Source organism: Homalodisca vitripennis, chromosome 6 (assembly GCF_021130785.1).
Source record: "Homalodisca vitripennis isolate AUS2020 chromosome 6, UT_GWSS_2.1, whole genome shotgun sequence".
Taxonomy (NCBI): Eukaryota; Metazoa; Arthropoda; class Insecta; order Hemiptera; family Cicadellidae; genus Homalodisca; species Homalodisca vitripennis.
Genome location: NC_060212.1, coordinates 73,192,524 through 73,211,617, shown reverse-complemented (window position 1 = coordinate 73,211,617; position 19,094 = coordinate 73,192,524). Strand labels below are relative to the sequence as shown.

The 19,094-nt window shown below is 33.6% G+C and overlaps 1 protein-coding gene across 1 annotated transcript; it reads right to left on the bottom strand.

The window, feature by feature from the left end:
- Positions 1 to 15,367: 15,367 nt before the first annotated feature.
- On the bottom strand, positions 15,368 to 17,034 carry LOC124365433. Its single transcript, XM_046821413.1, has 3 exons — positions 16,517 to 17,034; positions 16,225 to 16,356; positions 15,368 to 15,463 (listed from the first exon to the last, which is right to left on the bottom strand). Exons 1-3 carry the CDS (start codon positions 16,619 to 16,621, stop codon positions 15,368 to 15,370), a joined length of 333 nt encoding a protein of 110 aa, XP_046677369.1. The 5' UTR covers positions 16,622 to 17,034.
- Positions 17,035 to 19,094: the final 2,060 nt, after the last annotated feature.

Genomic DNA, 19,094 nt, shown 5'->3' with positions numbered 1-19,094 from the left:
TGTAGAAAAAATGCTTCACCTATATTAATGCTTTACCTATTGTTTACGTGTGTTGGACAGACTGTAAGTATTAAATAAAGTTTAAACAAATAACAAAGTTAGCTAGTGTCAAATAATGTTCTCATGTCTCTGCACAACCAAATGTGTTAAGAAAACGAAAGTAGGCTAAATCGATCTCAGTTTTCATCCAAAAAGAGTCAAATTTTGGAGCGAAGATGTATAATAAAACAAATTATCAAAGGAGAAGGAGAGAAAGTTTTAAAAGAATTGTGAACGCGGTTTGACAGTGACGAGGTGACGTTACTGGATTGGAACTAAACCGCTGTGTGAAGCGATTGCCTCCTCACCACCCCCAAATTACTCCCGCTCTGTAAGTCCACTCGAGTTCAGTACACCGCCGCGCGTCCCCAGCCATGGTCGCCTTACTTCTCTTGTTCCTAGTCATCAGTCTTTCCGCGGCCGACCCCACAGTCCAGCTGAACATCGCGGGTCTCGGTGACATTCTGGGGTCCATCTCCCACACCGCTTGGACTGCTCGGCCCGTCTACCAGTTTCAGGGCATACCTTACGCCCAGTCGCCCTCCAGACAGAACAGATTTAAGGTAACTTGGTGGAGCATTTCTTAGTTAAAGTATGAACGTTTTAACACCTCTAAAATTAGAAATGTTAGATCACTATGCGAGTGAAACAATGACAAGTTGTTTATTTTTAAGTGAGAATTGTGAATTGGACTTCCGATGTGGTTCTGTATTACAGTCATTTAGAAGTTAGGGTTTGAGAAAGATTTGGTGCTGCAGTGTTCAGAATGTATTGAAATCGCTCTTCAGTAGCTGACGGACATCCTTACTATTACCTAGGATGTTATAAAGCCTTGCAGAATTGAACAGGCCATACACAGTTAGTTGGTAATATGATTGAATTATTTGGGATTAGAAACTTAATTTCAAGAGCTTACCATCATAACATACCTGACATACTTTTATTCAAATCCTTTGTACAACTATAGAAGTCTACGATTGCCGTTAGGTAACAGCAAAGTATAAACCAACTGTTAATGGTTTGTATATTTTAATCTCACAGGCTCGAAAGTGACATACGAATATTTTAATTCTGTTACAATAACAAAAATAATAACAGTGTATTAATTTACGTCTTATAAACTATGCATATGACAAATTTCGTTAACATTTTGCATAAATATATAGTTTAAAGTTAATTTTCTTCTTAAGTTTCTTTTAAAATAATTTCTCGATTGAAGTAGACAAGACTTAGTGTAGTATGTATATGAAGTAAGATAAATAGATAAGCCTACATAGCAGAACAGCCGACGATGGGTTGCTTGTATTCACAAATCCAGCATTCGGCACTGTGCATTTTCAAATTCTAATGACAATTAGTTTTTTTTCATTTGGAGTGCAATGAAATATAGAGTACACATTGATGAAAACAAGATTTAGTTGTAAATACTCTATGCCACAAGTGTACTGCATCACAATTAATTTGTGGTACTCTCCCTAGTTCACAGGAAATGGGATGACCAGTTTTTGACAACACACCTATGGCGCAAATTTCATACTAATCACATTATAATGTTTCTACCAATTGAAAAACTAAGTGGCCTAAACTGTTTAATTATAATATACAACCATTTTGATTAATCGTTCAAATAATATCAAACAGCTCGATAAGTGAGAGCAGTTTGAGAGTATAAATTAAAAACTGAGAATTTGATAACTAATACAAGATTTTTCCTCATCTATAAAATAAGATTTTAAAAATTTTGAAAGCACTAATGTATAAATGAGGCGAATTGGAATTCATTTAAAATAATAGTTTCTGATGTGATAGTAAAAATGTTATTATTTATGGTAAGATGAGACAAATTAGTCAAAAAATAAATAATTTGAACGTGATTTGACAGAAAATAAATATTATAATCTCAAAAAAAAATAACCCTAAGTTTATAAGCTACATACATAGAACCCTGAGTTAACAGGAAATGTGAGAAAAATTACACGCTTTGTGTTTCCGCAAGTTTCTTATTTTGTGGTATTAACATTGTAAAAGTGAAACCACCATGGATTTGTCATTACCTTTTCCTACCCATGAAAAAAAAAACTTAATTCTGTGTATTAGATTGAAAAAGATAACAAACTCGAAACGTGCATATTCCAACTTATTAATTGGAGAGGACGGAACTTGAAGTATTGATGAAACACTCAGTAAGGAAGAAAGTCTCATTATCTGACAGACTTTCAGTTGTCAATTACATTCTTATTGCCGGTGTAACAGAAAAGAAAGTGATTGTGGTTGGTTCGTTTTATACAAAGCGCCTCTGTAACAAGTAAGTTCAGTTGAGAGGGTTTGTCTGAATAATTAAATTGATTTAATAGCCTATTAGAAGCCCCATTCAACAATACCATATTTGTGTTTTAATTATGTTAAATATGGCCATTATACAAAGAGTTGTAAGAGTACAAATACATTTCTGGTGTTCCTCACTTATTAGATAAAATTCTTCATTAATTTGAAATGAAACAATCCAATAATTACATTTTATTTTTGCGAGATCTTTCGCTTTCGAAAAAAGAATTATCAGACCCACATAATATGGCAAAATATCTCGCGGAAATAAAATCTAATTCTGAGATTGTTTGATATTAAATTAAATAAGAGTAGGCCCTACCAGTTGTGGAAATTTCGTTATAACAAAAAAATGTACCGTAGTGATTTTACTTTCGCGAACAACGAAACAAATCACAAAAATGCCCAATGCTCAAAATAAAGTAACCCCAAACTGCATTTAATCAATTAGCTTTCAATCAATTTTGGGAACAGTTTCTTCTAAGTAACAAATCCAAACGTACTTTATTTATCCGTGACTAAATCTTCTGTAAATTAAGTGGGGTAAAAGGGCAAGTAAAGAACAACATAGTTTCGTGTCCAAGTGTGCAATAAAAGACGAAACTTCATTTCGTATTATGTCAACTATTTATTACAAATACGGCAGGATGTCAGCAGCTTATTAAATCAGATATACAAAAAATACACTCTATTTTCTATATAACAATGAATGTTCCAAAAACTGAACACCACACTCAGTTAACATAATTAACTAATATATCTCTTTCAATAAATATAAAACAAGTGTTAATAATGCTCGGCATAGAATAACTATAACTAAATTCTTCACACCTTTATGTCATGTTATGAAGTATTTTTTGGGCATAATTACTGCTTCGTTTACAAAAGCAAAATGGGGGATTTTGGGGACAACTAAAAAAATTTCAAATGGAAAGCCCCATCGAGTGACTCCTCATTTTAAAGATCCTGATAAAAGAAAACTAACAACGCAAAGTAGAGGTCCATATCTTAATCCAGTACCAAATGACAGCCAAATGAGAGTTTTGAAGTCAGAATTAACTTCTTACAACGTAAGCATAAGTAACCTTTTTATAGCAGCTCACATTTTTAAGTTTTAAGCGTAACTCAGTGACTTTTCATGTTACAAGGCTATTCATGCAAGGTTCCAAACTAGGGAAAATAGAGATTTTTGTAACCGGTATTTTTGGAATGCTACTAATGAGGGAAAAGAAAAGACATTTAATAAAAATTGTCTATAGTTAATTCTTGAATGGGTAGGCTGTCATTCCTTATGAGCATAACATTTCACAAGAAATGCTCATATTGCTTTCTTTCAGCGGCTTGACATTGCACCAGGCTGTAAACATGTGACACAACTTGCTCTAATGTTTGTTGAGGAATCCCTTGTATTTCCTGTACAATTTGATTTCTCAGATCATAAATACCTAGTGGTTTTTGATTTTTATAATCTGTCTTTGACATACCCCATATAAAGTAGTCGACTGGTGACAGGTCCGATGATCTGGTAGATCATCAAATGAAGTACTCATATAAAACTATTCAATAAAGTAGTGGCAGACTTGAATAAATAAATAATATGAATATAATAAATAAATGAAATAAATAACACACACACACACACACACACACACACACACACACACACACACACACACACACACACACACACACAAACTGCTGTGTGTGTATACAAGGCTTAGCTTTAGAAGCCCTAAATATTTCAAATTATGTACCGTATATTTTGATATTTATTTGTAGAATATTTAGTTGAATTGAATCTTTTTTATTTAATTTCTTGTCTACAGGTGTTAGATGATTTTATTTACGTTTTATATGTAAGTATTTATATAGATATATAATTTCATTCTTGAGGTCAGACCTGGTTTCTAAGAAATTATTGTTTGTTAAACAACCTTACGTATATTTGAGAAAATAAAAAAATACTAGGCTATTATTATATATTTATACATGAATAAATAATGATAAATATATAATATATTTATAATATATTATATATAAATATAATAAATAAATATATATATATATATATTAAATAAATAAATATCCTCTTGATCGTGTGATTGAATTCATCATATCACCAATAACCATGAATTATTAACAATGTAATTCCTTCCTGTTCCATTGAATCCATAATGAAGGTAAAGAACAATGTGATTCGAGTCAGAACGACAAGACAATGATGGTATTTGATATGTATTGTTTGCTTGTTAACCAGTACAGTAATGTGACTCAGTATTATGTCGTTGTTACGAGTAGAGTCAGTACATATACAACTCATATTTACAGCTTATTAATTTTTTATTGATAGTTTTGAAGATAATAAGCCTCAGATAAAACTAGAAAAAACAGATTAATACACTGGAAAAAGCCCATAACTTGTGGAATATAGTTCTCCTGCAGTTAGAATTCCCAATAATTATTTCTACGTTAGTTATTTGTTTAGTTTGATATTTTAACCCAGCTATGACATTTTCATTTTTCAAGATGCATTTTCATTTTTTTTTAATTAAAAAATGTTAGCTGTTTTAAAAATTAAAAAAAGGTTGCTTATGCTTACGTGGTAAGTAGCATAACTAACTTCTACAAATTCCAATTATCCACAATTTTGTACTGGGTTAAAATATATACCTCTAGTTTGCGTTGTTAGTTTCCGTTCATGAGTAAATTTAAAATAAGGGGTCCTTCGATAAGACTTGCCATTTAAAATTTTGTTAGTTTCCCCAAAAATTCCCCATTTATGTGTAATTATGCCTGAAAGGTACTTCATAACATGACATAAAGGTGTGCAGAATTTAGTTTTGCTAGTATGAGACTTTACAATACAGGGGATCTCTAGACTATATTAACCTATGTATATACAGGGTGATTCATGAAGTTCTCCCCCCACTTCTACAGCACATTGTACTAGTAAAAATAAAGAAAAAATGTTATATAAACATAGGTCCGAAAACGCTTCGTTAGCGAGTTACAGCTAGCGAAAGATTTCGCCTGAATTCCTGGGTAAAGAGTAAAATAAAACCATACTGAACTTTTGGAAAGGTTAATTAAGTAAGAAATATCGTGGATTCTTATGTATTTTTACCTGATAAAGCTAATAAAATAGGTTTCAGAACTGTACCTGTAGTAGTTTTTGAGGGATTCAGGGTTAAATGCAAAAAATTGGGACACGAAACAATGTTTTTTTAAGTTTGATGTACAATAACTTTGTTAAATTGGTAATAAACACATAAAATCAACAAACATTAATTGTAGAGAATTTTAATTCTGAGAAAATTGATATAATCAAAGTCTAAAATAAAACAGAAATAAGTACAAAAAGACGATTTTATTCAATATAATACATTACTAGTTTTTTAAGCAAAATTAATCAGGTTGGGCCAACCGTACACACCTTTTTATAATAGATGTTCGAAAATGAGGCCATCATTATCAATACATTTTGCAGCACGTTTGTGTAATGCTTTTGTTGCGTTTCTTAATTTTTCAGGACTTCCCTGTATCTGCACAGCCGAATCCATAATACGGGAAATTAATTCATCACGAGAATTCACTTTTGTCTTGTATACAATGTCTTTCATCCATCCCCAGATGCAATAATCCAATGGAGATAGATCTGATGATCTTGGTGGCCAAGGGTGAGGCCCTCCACGACCAATCAAGTGTCCAGGAAATTGATGATTTAAGTAAGCAGAAGCGGCACGTGAAAAGTGGGGAGGTGCTCCGTCATGCTGGAAGTACAAATTTTGTCTGAGATGTAAAGGAACATTCTCTAACAGCTGCGGCAACTCTTCTTGAAGGAAATGCAAATAGAACTCAGCATTTAGGCGTCCAGGTAATATGAAAGGTCCAATCAGCCGATTGTGCAAAAGGCCACACGAGACATTGACGCTAAATCGGTGTTGAAAGTTCTGTTCCACTACCTCATGTGGATTTTCTTCTGCCCATGAGTGTTCATTGTGCAAGTTATTGACACCATCCCGAGTGAATTGTGCCTCATCCGTAAACAAAATACGCTTGTAGAGTTGATTATTAATATTCAAAAAGTTGCAAAACTCCAAGCGTAGCGGACCATCCCCTAGCTGTAGATGTTGAACCTTATGTTTATGAAACGGATAAAATTTGTTTCGATTAAGTGACCTCCACACCGTTGACTGCAAAACTCCTATCCGCCTAGAAATACGTCGTGTACTTACACCTGGACTGCGATGAACAGCATTAATAACAATATCATCATCAAGTTGGACAGCTCGTTCATAATTGGTTCTAGTACTTGGTAGTGATCCTGTTTCCCGAAGAGTACGAAAAGTTCCTGAAATTGTTTTGGTATCTGGAATCCTCCTATTAGGGTAACGTAGTTCATATTCTTCTAGAGCAGCTCTAGCATTACCATTACAGTAACCCAAAATAAGAACCATTCCTCTGATGTAAATAAGTAAGGTATTTTTTCGCTGAATAAACAATCGAATTATAACTCACAGAAAAATTGCATTTAATAACACGATTCACAGAACCCGATCTTCTGCTGTAGCTTGCAAAACACCACTAATACACAGTTCTAACGTAACAGTACAGAATACCATTGTTCATCAGCTGTTATTCGTGCGTTACCAACTTAGAAATTAATAAAACAAAAAACTGCATTTCGATGATTAGTAAACAATAATGGGAAAATGTTTGCTTCAATTATTTTCGAACATTTGATGTAAATTTTTATTAAAAAAAAATACAACGTAATAAAACATGATATTTTTATTTACAAACAAATTTATTTAACATTTAATCTTGTTTTCTCAATTTATCTCATCATTAAGGAACAAACATTTTGTTTTTGTTTTATTTTAACTAAATACCGTACGGTATTTCTTTACGGCTAGTAATGTATTATACTGAATAAAATCGATTTTTTGGTACTTATTTCTGTTTTATTTTAGACTTTGATTATATTAATTTTCTCAGAATTAAATTCTCTACAATTAATGTTTGTTGATTTTATGTATTTATTACCAATTTAACAAAGTTATTGTACATCAAACTTAAAAAAACATTGTTTCGTGTCCCAATTTTTTGCATTTAACCCTGAATCCCTCAAAAACTACTACAGGTACAGTTCTGAAACCTATTTTATTAGCTTTATCAGGTAAAAATACATAAGAATCCACGATATTTCTTACTTAATTAACCTTTCCAAAAGTTCAGTATGGTTTTATTTTACTCTTTACCCAGGAATTCAGGCGAAATCTTTCGCTAGCTGTAACTCGCTAACGAAGCGTTTTCGGGACCTATGTTTATATAACATTTTTTCATTATTTTTACTAGTACAATGTGCTGTAGAAGTGGGGGGAGAACTTCATGAATCACCCTGTATATTATGTATATATAGCTATAGAAGGTCTATACTTTTAGACATGTAAGTGGTTACAAGGGTATCTATAAACTAGACATTTGAAAACAAAGATACTTATTAAGTTTTTAATACATTATCCAACTTTTGCAATAAGAAATAGAGTACATTTTGAAAAATTGCATTTTTACACACCTATCAGGTAAAATAACAGACCTATGAAGTTTCTGTATATTGAATTTGTCATCAGGTACCATACGCAAGAAATAAAATGTAATAGTTTATAAATAAATGCAATTGTACCAAAGGAAAATTGAACGATATCCTCATTGAATCTCCAAACTCCAGGGTTCACACTCGGAACGTAGTGCTAGACTATTGATTTCTTGTACCTCTAAACGATGGTAAATGTCCGGAAAATCCTGTTTTCTTCTCCAGTACTTTGTGGTATAATGTAAACGGCAATATACAGTTCATAAAGGAAGAGAGTTTGTTACTGTTAATGTTTTGTGTGATGCATATTTTCCCCCAATAAACAACTAACAAAATTTCAGCAATATAACCCTGAAAAATCTCCTATTTGAAATTAATTTAGGATCTTAATCATTCCTTTAAAATAAATTATGAACATTTGATCCTTCTGCCACTAATGCGATAATACAAACCATACCGGAAATTATGCTGCCACGTTTGTTATTGGTTGTGGGAATAATTTGTATACAATTTTGTGGAAAATCGTGTTTTTATTTTAGGAATTAGTAGCATTTCAGACGGCGCAACATATAAAGGACTGTGCTTGCTGCTGTGTTACTGATTCACTTTGTTCTCATTGTCTAATCGGGTGCACAGTTGATTGCACTACGATGTTTCGTACACGATATCTAAGCACGGTGCGATGAAACAATCGAAGTTTCTACACATAACCTAACCTATACTGATAGGGGATGATCCAATGTGAATGTTGAGAGACAATGAAAATTTACTACACTATGTTGCATATATACTTCACTACCTAGATCACACTATATTTTATAGTTTAGGTGTTTTGGAGTAGAAATTTAAAGAGTTCATTTTGAGCTTCTTCATCGCCGACTATCTTTTGATCTCTTCAGACGTACATGACTCCAGATTTCTGAAAGCGTTGCATTTCATGCACTGCACTAGGAGGAAGGCGAAGTAGAGCTAAACTCAACATTCACATTGAATCAACCCTTTCCACCATAGCTAACTTATGTGTAGCATCTCATGCATGACGTCACACCACGAGTCACGTGATAGTAGGCTTCGCTGAGGTTGCTTACAAAACGTCAGGTAGCGATATCTCATGTGAAGTCGATATCTCATTTCATTTGGATACTCGTGTTACTATGTTAACAGTTAAAATGTAATTTTATTGCATTCAGTTTGTTTACAAATTTATTTATTCTGCAATATTCTCATTGTTTTATATTTGTTACCCATAAGGCCAATGTAAAAGCTTTCGCTAACATAGAGTATAAAAGAAAATATAATTCGCTACACTTAGCCAAATTCCACGGCATGAAATGCATAATAATTTCAAGCGTGTTTCTTAAATATAAATGCAGCTTCATGGAAAATTTCATGTCTATACAAGTTTGTCACTTTGTTTGCGAGATATCGTGCGGACAGACAGGCAGACAGAAAGTGATAGGCTTCGCTAATGCTCAGCCAATAAACGCAACGCACTTCAAATTAGGATAAGATTACAATGTAACAGTGTACATTTTTATCTGTAAAATAAGTTATGAGGTGGCTTTATCGAATTTTACATACGTATAAAACATATTAGTAGTATTCCATTGCATGCATACATTACAATGTTCCAAACCGATATACTCCTATACCTCAGGGAAAAACCGGGATTAACAAGAAATTAACTGATAAGAACATTTTACATTTCAGCGAATTTCAAGCGGCCAATATATTGGCCTCGGTTGACATCAGGAGTTTATCACGGGTGAAAAAGATTTTCACTGTTCACTGACATTTACGTTTCAAATGACCCAGGAGAAAACCCAATGTCGGTTATCTGTAGCAGGCCTAGACTCAACATTAAAAAATTTTGTTGCTTTTTCTATAGGCCTAATATGTATTAGGTAAAGGAAAAACCTTTTTTATATTAGGCAGAAGCGTATGTTTATGAAACTGACCATAGCCGAGACGATTTTTCGAGGCCAACTAAGGCAGAAGACTTACTTACAAGAGAAGGCGTCTATATTATACTAGCTATAATGTATTTCCCATTCTAAGAAATGATTGAGTAACATTACAATGTAAATGGATTACTAAATGTATAGAATCATCAATGTTATTAAATCTGTATTCAGTTCAGTGAAACCGTCATTAAACCTAATGTTAGCTATACGCACGTCAGAGATACCTGATGCTGATATGCTTGCTAAATTGAACCTCTACAAATGATTTGCACTTTGGAGAAATCGATAAGCATCTCCGAGAAACAATATTAAGGTCCGATAAACAAATATGCACATCTAAGAAACCGATATATCGTGAGTTTCTATCAATACATTTAAAATGTTTTCCCTTACCATTAAATGCATCAAGTGAAAAATCGTATCGGTTTCTCTGAGGTGTATTACGTTGTTATTAGGTTCATATCAGGTTCATAGTAGTCTATACAGATTTAATGAAATTGGCAATTATCATAAGTTTATTTATATTGCAATGTTACTCGGTTATTGTTTGGAATAGCAAAATAATTCTGTTTATAATATACGCCAACCCTCCACATGTAGAGTTGGCCTTGGCTTAACGGCCTCTTAAGATCGTATTGAGATTATGGAGTAGTCACGTACACTATGTGCTATTTTTTGCCTTAGAAGAACGTTTTTTAGATCGTGGGATAATCACGTACTCTACATGCCATCTGTTGCCCTCAACTGAGGGACTTGAAAAATCGTTTTGACATTTTGGGATAGCTACTTACTCTATATGCCAAATGTTGCCCTCGGTCTGGAGGCCTCGGAAAATAGTTATGAGATCGTCGGATAGTCTCAGCCTGATGGTCTCAGAAGATCGTCTTGAGATCTTGGGATAGTCAAGTACTCTACATGCCATCAGTTTTGTGCTCAGCCTGATAGTCTCAGAAGATCGTCTTGAGATCTTAGGATAGTCACGTACTCTACATGCCATCAGTTGTGCTCAGCCTGATAGTCTCAGAAGATCGTCTTGAGATCTTGGGATAGTCAAGTACTCTACATGCCATCAGTTGTGCTCAGCCTGATGGTCTCAGAAGATCGTCTTGAGAATCTTGGGATAGTCAAGTACTCTACATGCCATCAGTTGTGCTCAGCCTGATGGTCTCAGAAGATCGTCTTGAGATCTTAGGATAGTCACGTACTCTACATGCCATCAGTTGTGCTCAGCCTGATAGTCTCAGAAGATCGTCTTGAGATCTTGGGATAGTCAAGTACTCTACATGCCATCAGTTGTGCTCAGCCTGATGGTCTCAGAAGATCATCATGAGATCTTGGAATAGTCACGTACTCTACATGCCATCAGTTGTGCTCCGCCTGATAGTCTCAGAAGATCGTCTTGAGATCTTGGGATAGTCAAGTACTCTACATACCATCAGTTGTGCTCAGCCTGATGGTCTCAGAAGATCGTCATGAGATCTTGGGATAGTCACGTACTCTACATGCCATCAGTTGTGCTCAGCCTGATGGTCTCAGAAGATCGTCTTGAGATCTTAGGATAGTCACGTACTCTACATGCCATCAGTTGTGCTCAGCCTGATAGTCTCAGAAGATCGTCTTGAGATCTTGGGATAGTTGGGGGGGGTGGGGGGGGGGGGGGGTGGGGGGGGGGGGGGGTGGGGGGGGGGGGGGGTGGGGGGGGGGGGGGGTGGGGGGGGGGGGGGGTGGGGGGGGGGGATAAATTTAAATGTAATTTAAATACAATTGAGATAGTTACTTTATGGATACACAGTAGTATTATATTGTAATATTATATAATAGCAAAGTCCCGAGAACGGGATGGCATTTACCAGTGACGATTAAAATAGTTAACCTATAGTAAAATAGTTTTACGGAACTAGTTTGCAGAGATGGTTTTTGCATGCCAAAGATACAACAATCAAGGTTATTAATAATTACAATACTAACGTGTTTATTAAGTTTAAAACCCTTTGAGAACTGCAAGGCCGGTACGTCGCTGTTGGCCTAAATGGCTTTTGCAGAAAAACCGGGTCGATCAGTTCGACCCGTTGAAAATCAATGTTTTAAATTCTTCAGTGTGTTATACGCAACAGCTAATATTACGTCTTAATCGCGCATGACAATGTAGACCACGGTGCTCAGCTCGTTTGCGCGTGCGCATTGATTACTTTCCCTATGAAAACAGCACAGCACAGTTGGACGTATGTATGCATAATGGAACCAACCCACAATGATGTCTAACTGAGAAAAAGAGGTTAAAAGTTTAGCGTGGGTCCCCATTCCCAGTAACAAAGAAATATATTCCAGATGTGTTTAATAAACATATTAAAGGCTTTATTAAGTTGTTAAATAAAATACCACAGCAAGAAATATAATATTGGTTGATATATTAAGGAAATTGTTGGTTGGTTCCCATTATGCTTAAATTCAAATAATATGATTTGAGGCTTTATAACACAAGGGAACCAATTGATACAAATGTCTGTTATTATCCTGCAATCTTGTTTAATCTAAATAATTAAAGGTTTAAAAATACACCTCATTTTAAAAATAACTTTATTAAAAAATCTATTACTAATAAAATTACATAATATCTATTTGTATTATTTTTTAGTGTGTGGAAAAACGTTATAACAATCAGTTACATCGTTGATGAAAGTTGGATCTTTTTCATCTCTCATACGTCATCACTAGTATTTATTTTTATAGTAGAAACAAATTAAAAAAACTAGAACATAATGCTATATTCACTTAATTGATATTTTCCTCAGCCTCTAGTTCAAAATCCAGATTTCGCATTGAAACCATCAATATCATCTTGTACGTTGGTGTCAGAGGAAAATTGTTTTGTAAAATTTCCTTCGCATCTGATGGGATTAAACTCATGATTGACTTGAGATCTTTTTAACTTAGGCAATGAAATCCCTTTTCCATTGGGCCATAGGAGTGGTAAATTTTCTGCTAATCGCAAGTAGCACGTATTAGCTCCTACCTTCTTCTTTTTCTTTATATCAATTTCTTGTTGCAGTCCACCTAGACTTGTCCTTACAAATATTGAGAAAGGTTTATCTTTAAAGATTTCCAATTTCTCTGAACTTAAGCCATCCAACTTTTATTCCATCTACATCTTCTTTCCTGTTTGTTATTTTCTTTTCTAAATCTGATGTGCTAAAGAAGTCCTCTTTTTCCATTCTTGTTACAATAAACTTGTTCTTTCTCCTACAATTCTCCATCACACTTATGTAATCTGAATCTGTGTACATTCTCTGTTGTGTCTTCAAGTGGCACTCGACATCCCCAAACTCTGCGTCATTGGGAAGGTAAGAATGCCCTGGAATCATGTACCTTAAGACAATGTTTTCCAAGGTCGGGTGTAAGCTAAGGACATGTTTGAGGAGGAGAACTATTTTTATGCTCCCTGTTCTGCCCCCCACATGAATCGGACCACAAGGTCAATTCCTTAATCCCAGGACAATTTTCCAAAATATGCCTCTTCAAACAAGAGCCAACCTCTTGAGTACCTCGGCCAGCAGTATTCTCCAGCCAAACATTAAAATGACCTTTACCAGTTTTCCCCCGAATGAATACCCAGATTATTAAAGCATGATTTGTCGTTTATAGTAAATGACATTTTGTCGGCAGACGAGGTAATGGTAGGGTTTTTTTGAAGATCAAAAAGACAGCGTTTGTTTTGATTCCAACAGTTTTTTGCCGTTAGTTAAGTCGTCCTTGAACTGAGCTCTTACTTCTTCGACTAATTTCAGATGAGCCTCATGTTTTATTTTAATTTCATCTCTCTCTCTATATCACTGGTAGTTGAAATTTTCCAGGGCATGTAGTGTGTCACAGGTACTGCAGGTGTCTTTCTGAAAGTGGTTTCCGTTTTAGGTTAAAATCTGCATAAAATATTTGATTATATTTTGATTGGGACACAGGATGCTCTACTTCAGCCTTGTACAAACTGTACATACGTGGCAATGTCATATCAGGGGGTAACCAGCATGATTCTGTTGTCGTTCTACAGTAGTGGGACTTGTATGCTGGAATTCTTTTAATGTGGTTTCGGACTTCTTCAATCCGTTTGTCTTCAATCTTGTTACTGCCAACCACATTTCCCCCCCTTTCATCTTTCACATTATCGTTTTTTAAAGCTTTTTAAGAGCTGTATTAATTCTTTTTGTGGACACTCTTAAGGTTTGTACGTACATATTCCTGCAAATAACAGTATTGTTAATTGTATATTTCCTTGTAAACTGTCTTTTAGATAGTTGTACTGTTGGTCTTTTTGTTTTTTCTTCCTGTACTGATGCACAAATAAACATGTTTTGGGGCATTATAGTCCCCCAAATCATAAAATTTCTTAAAAGTGCTTTTTCTTACTTCAAGTGACACTTTTCTCATTACACTTGCAAGCACAATGAAAATCCCTGAAGTTTTTTAGGGTACACAACTTTTCCTGTTTGAGAAATGTATTTTTTATTACTATTTTTTCCTTTTTTTCTGATAATCTCTAGATTGATGTGCATACTTTCTCTTCCTACCTTTCTTTGGTCTTCCTGAACTGTCAATTTCTTCAAAATCAGAACCACTAGAAGAGCTATCATCTGTTATGCTAGGCGTTTCGTCTACTACTTCTGCTCTGTTGTTATCAATCTGGGGTTTCAGCAATTACTTCGACTACTTGATCCTCAATGTTCGGTTCTTCAGTATTTAGTTCACCAACATTAATTAAATTATTTTGATTTCCAGTAATTAGTGGGTCATCATCTTGCATACTCTGAAAAAAAAAACAGATTATTAGCTTCAGGGTCATAATAGGCAGTTTTGCTAGTCTAATGGTTAGTGTTCTTGGACTTAAGTTTAAGAGATCATGGATTTAATTACTTGGATGCTCAATCACATGCTGGGAGAATGAATGAGTTTTCTTTAAACACATTTCAGTAAAACTTGAGTAAAAATATTACTTGGGTATAAAGTATACTTTAATAAATATTCATTTTCAACCATTTATTTTAGACATAACATCTTTAAAATAAAAATCTTTAGTTGAGTTAGTAGTACAGCCGACTGATTTTCTGGTTATGATCTATTCATAAAATACAACATTGACAGTACCATAGCCTAAGAGCCGGAGCAAAGATATGTTACAAACGATCAATAATTTTAAGACATTAAGAGATCTCTACCAGATAACTGGAAGATTTTTTACGGACCTGAAAAGAATTTTATGTATGTTAAAATTTGTATTCCTTTTTCTTACCTCATGCTCTTCCATTTCCAGATGAGGAACAATATGAAAAGAGTTAAGATCATCTGGTGCATGGTTAGTTCCATTTTCTACCATCATTCTTCCAATATTATCTGTAATTTCAATAGCACCAGATAATTGAACACTATCACCATCATCTAATATTGAATCTGTTTAGACTAGGTTCTTGTGATTTGCTGGTATCAAATGAAAATATTTGGAAAAGTCGTACACAATTTCCATTTTTGAAATATCCAGGTAGCTTGTATCCTAGAACAGAACATAAAGTTGTAAATTGAAGTAGTTCAGATTAAAAGAAGTATTTTGTCATTTTTTGGCATAATTTCTAAATAAGATAGTCATGAACATGAATAGTAGCTTACCAATCCTAATTATAATAATATAACCTAACAGCTTTTGCACGCTGACAATCGAAAAAATTAGCAAATAGGCGATATTTTGAAACCTTTTATTTAGTATTTTAATTTAGGCCTAGTATTGGAACTAAAAAAATCCAATACCAAACAAAAAAGTTTGGTAACTATGCAGCAGTTGGTACTTTGTGGAAAAAATATATATTTTTAAACATTTTTTCCATGTAAAAATTACTTGCTGAACACGATTATAATGGTCTTTTTTGTCGGAAAAACGCTGTTAAATTCACTTAAATGCTACTTAAAGTACAGATTTCAATGATTGTAATCTGCTGCCTTGGAACATTTAACGACTTTTCCGACAAAAAAGACACGTCATATTCATGTTCAGCAAAGTAATTTTACATGGAAATTAGTAAAAAATATTGATTTTTCCACAAGTACCAACTGCTGCATATATACCAAAAGTTCATAAATAAAGGCTAGGCCAGTTTTTGGTACGTAATACTGCAAGTAATGTGTAGAAAAAATCTTTCTGCCATTAACACCACTACCCTAAACTTTTGCCAGTTTGTTAGCTATTGTTATAGGCTAGGTTATGTTCGAAATAAATTTGTATCTGTCCTTCAGATAAGTTTATACCAAATCTAAACTTACCAAATCAGGCATGTTATTTTCCAACATTTCATTGAGATCTACACCGTTTTCTCCTTCATTCTGTGTAGGTTTATGTGATATAGGACTATCATTGCAGACATAGCTATGCTCTTGTTGTATATTTGTCGACTCCTGAAACAAAGGCAATTAATTATTTATTTTACTGGAAAATATTAATTTCATCTTATTTTAATGTATATTTATTATTATTACAATATTTTCATTATAAATATAAGTAATTATTAGTCAAGGCTCAAAAACCTATTATTTAACCTAAAAATTATGTGCTTACCTGATCAGTTTCCAATAACGTAGGCTCATGATCTGGTTCAGAAGAATCAGGGGTTTGAACTTTTGCCATTTCCATAATTAACAAAGTTCTTCTCTTTATATCCATTTTGTAACACTTAGACACAATACAGACATAAAACAATCATTTATGTTACTCTATTATTATTGTATTGCAAGCAGGTTTATCTAACTTCAAACTTGGTTCCTGTATGCAAAACAGCTGATCAAGATGAAGACTACACAACAAAGAGAATCAAGTTGGTTGGTTCTGTTATGCATATTACAAAACCAGTCTCTGAATTTTGAAACAAAGAACCAAGCCACTTGGTTCCCTTATTCATAATATTGAATCCGACATACAGCATTTGATGTTTTTTCATGATTTTTTTTTGCATTTGTAGTTTCAAAGCCAGTTAAAGTAAAAAAATCAGGGTATAAATTCTTTCAAGCTCTTCAAGATGGCGGTGATATCTCAATTTCCCAAAAATTGTTGGTTGGTTCCATTATGCATATATAGGTCCAGTTAGTAGTTATTTTATGAACCAAAATCATATGTATTTGTTATCGTCTAAAGCACATGTGTTGATGATTTTTGAATTGTGTACATTTTTACGGAATCAAAGTAAATATGAAAGATTTTGAACGTATTTTACGTTTAATTGACGTAAGGAAATAATTATGGTGGGAGGGATTTACTATTTCTGTTGAATTACAGTACCAATTATACACGCTAAGAACTGTGGCTAGAAATTTTAGGTCTATTGTGTTATGGTAACATTATTTTCAACTAGGACGCGTGCGCTGCATGACATCATCTTGTTTACAAACGCAATAGCTGGTGACTTGCACTTTTGAGTTATTTTCGTCCGTCAGGACGTCCATTCAGGCTGATGTTATGTATTCGCCAAAGAGTATTCAATATAATTGTATTTATATTGCGTTATACTGTTTTGTGAGTAAATAAAAATTTTAAACAATTGTAAAATTAGTTTATCGTTTTTGCTTTCTTTGCATAAAAGTAACTATTTAATTACCTTATCTGTAAGTAGCTTAACCGAACAACATTTCTGCTGAAGCCTATTCTATGCAAAGTCTAGGCAGGAATGGTACTGCAAGTCATGAGTGCCCTAAAACCAAATCTTGTCACCGGCCGAGCTTTAATATTGAATTTTCACTAGTATTTATCTCTTCTTACTATAGGACTAAGCTGTATCCGTTAATGCATCACATATTAAAATGTTATATGATTTTGCACAGCATGTTTATTTATTCTGCTATTTTCTCGTCAACATGGTTACCCATAGGACCAATGCAAAACTATTTGCTAACGCTCAACCAAACCTCTTGAAGAAACATGCTCCATCAACGAACTCAGAGTTGCCTAATATGGTAATGCAACATTTCAAGTAGATTGGTCAGTTAGTTTTCGATGTATTTTGAGGACAGGCAGACAGACAGAAATGAAATGTCTCCAGCCCCACGAGTGATGAGATTTACCAACTCTTAGCCAAGAAACATAGTAAGTACTCATGATTAAGTATTAATTATTTCAGATTGTCACGTCAAAGATAAAAATCGAAGTAGTATTGTCTTAATTAGTTTATTTATCACCTTTATTCAATGTTATTGCGTTTAGAATTTGTATTTGCTTAGTACATATTAAGAATTGAATTTATATCTCTGGCTCAAGCTAGATAAAAGAAAAGCACAACCAAAACAAAATAATTTTGTGACCCAGTAGATTATACTGTATAAGGAAAGATGGAAATATTTCAGTAAAAAAAGTACGATTTTTCTAATTTTACTACTTTTTCCAGTATTATATATGTTATATATATATATATATATATATATATATATATATATATATATGTATATATATATAAATACAATATATATATATATATATATATATATATAAAATAATAAAGACATTAGAGAACATTTTTGTTGTGTGGATTGTATTTATATATATATATATATATATACATATATATATATATATATATATATATATATATATATATATATATATATATATATGTATATATATATAAATACAATCCACACAACAAAAATGTTCTCTAATGTCTTTATTATTTTCATTACTCGTGTGCGTTACGACATCTCCGGGCCTCGTACAACACGCCCTATCCTAATCTTGCCAGTACTTATAGGAAATCAACAATCTGATAGTTCTGAAACAAAACGTTGCTCTGCTTGAACTCCATGACGTGTTTTGATGCGCAAAATCATATGTGTTAGGGAATCCGTGGTTCTCGTAAGTGCAACCGTCTCATATGGTATAGCATTTAACGTGTTTTATATCTAGAAATTGCTGTTAGTTTTGTGTTCTACCGAAGACACTTCAATGTATATCTTTATTCAGTTGTGCACATTTTCTTTGCAGTTGCTGGCATTTTCAAAACAAATTCTTCATATTGACATGACATTCACAGCATGTGGCTTCTTCACTTTGAATGAAAGTCTCATCACTTCAGTAAGTATGCTCTTCTCGACTGTTACGTAATGGTTTACTTGAGGAACGTATATCGTCTGTGTTGATGCTTTTACCGATG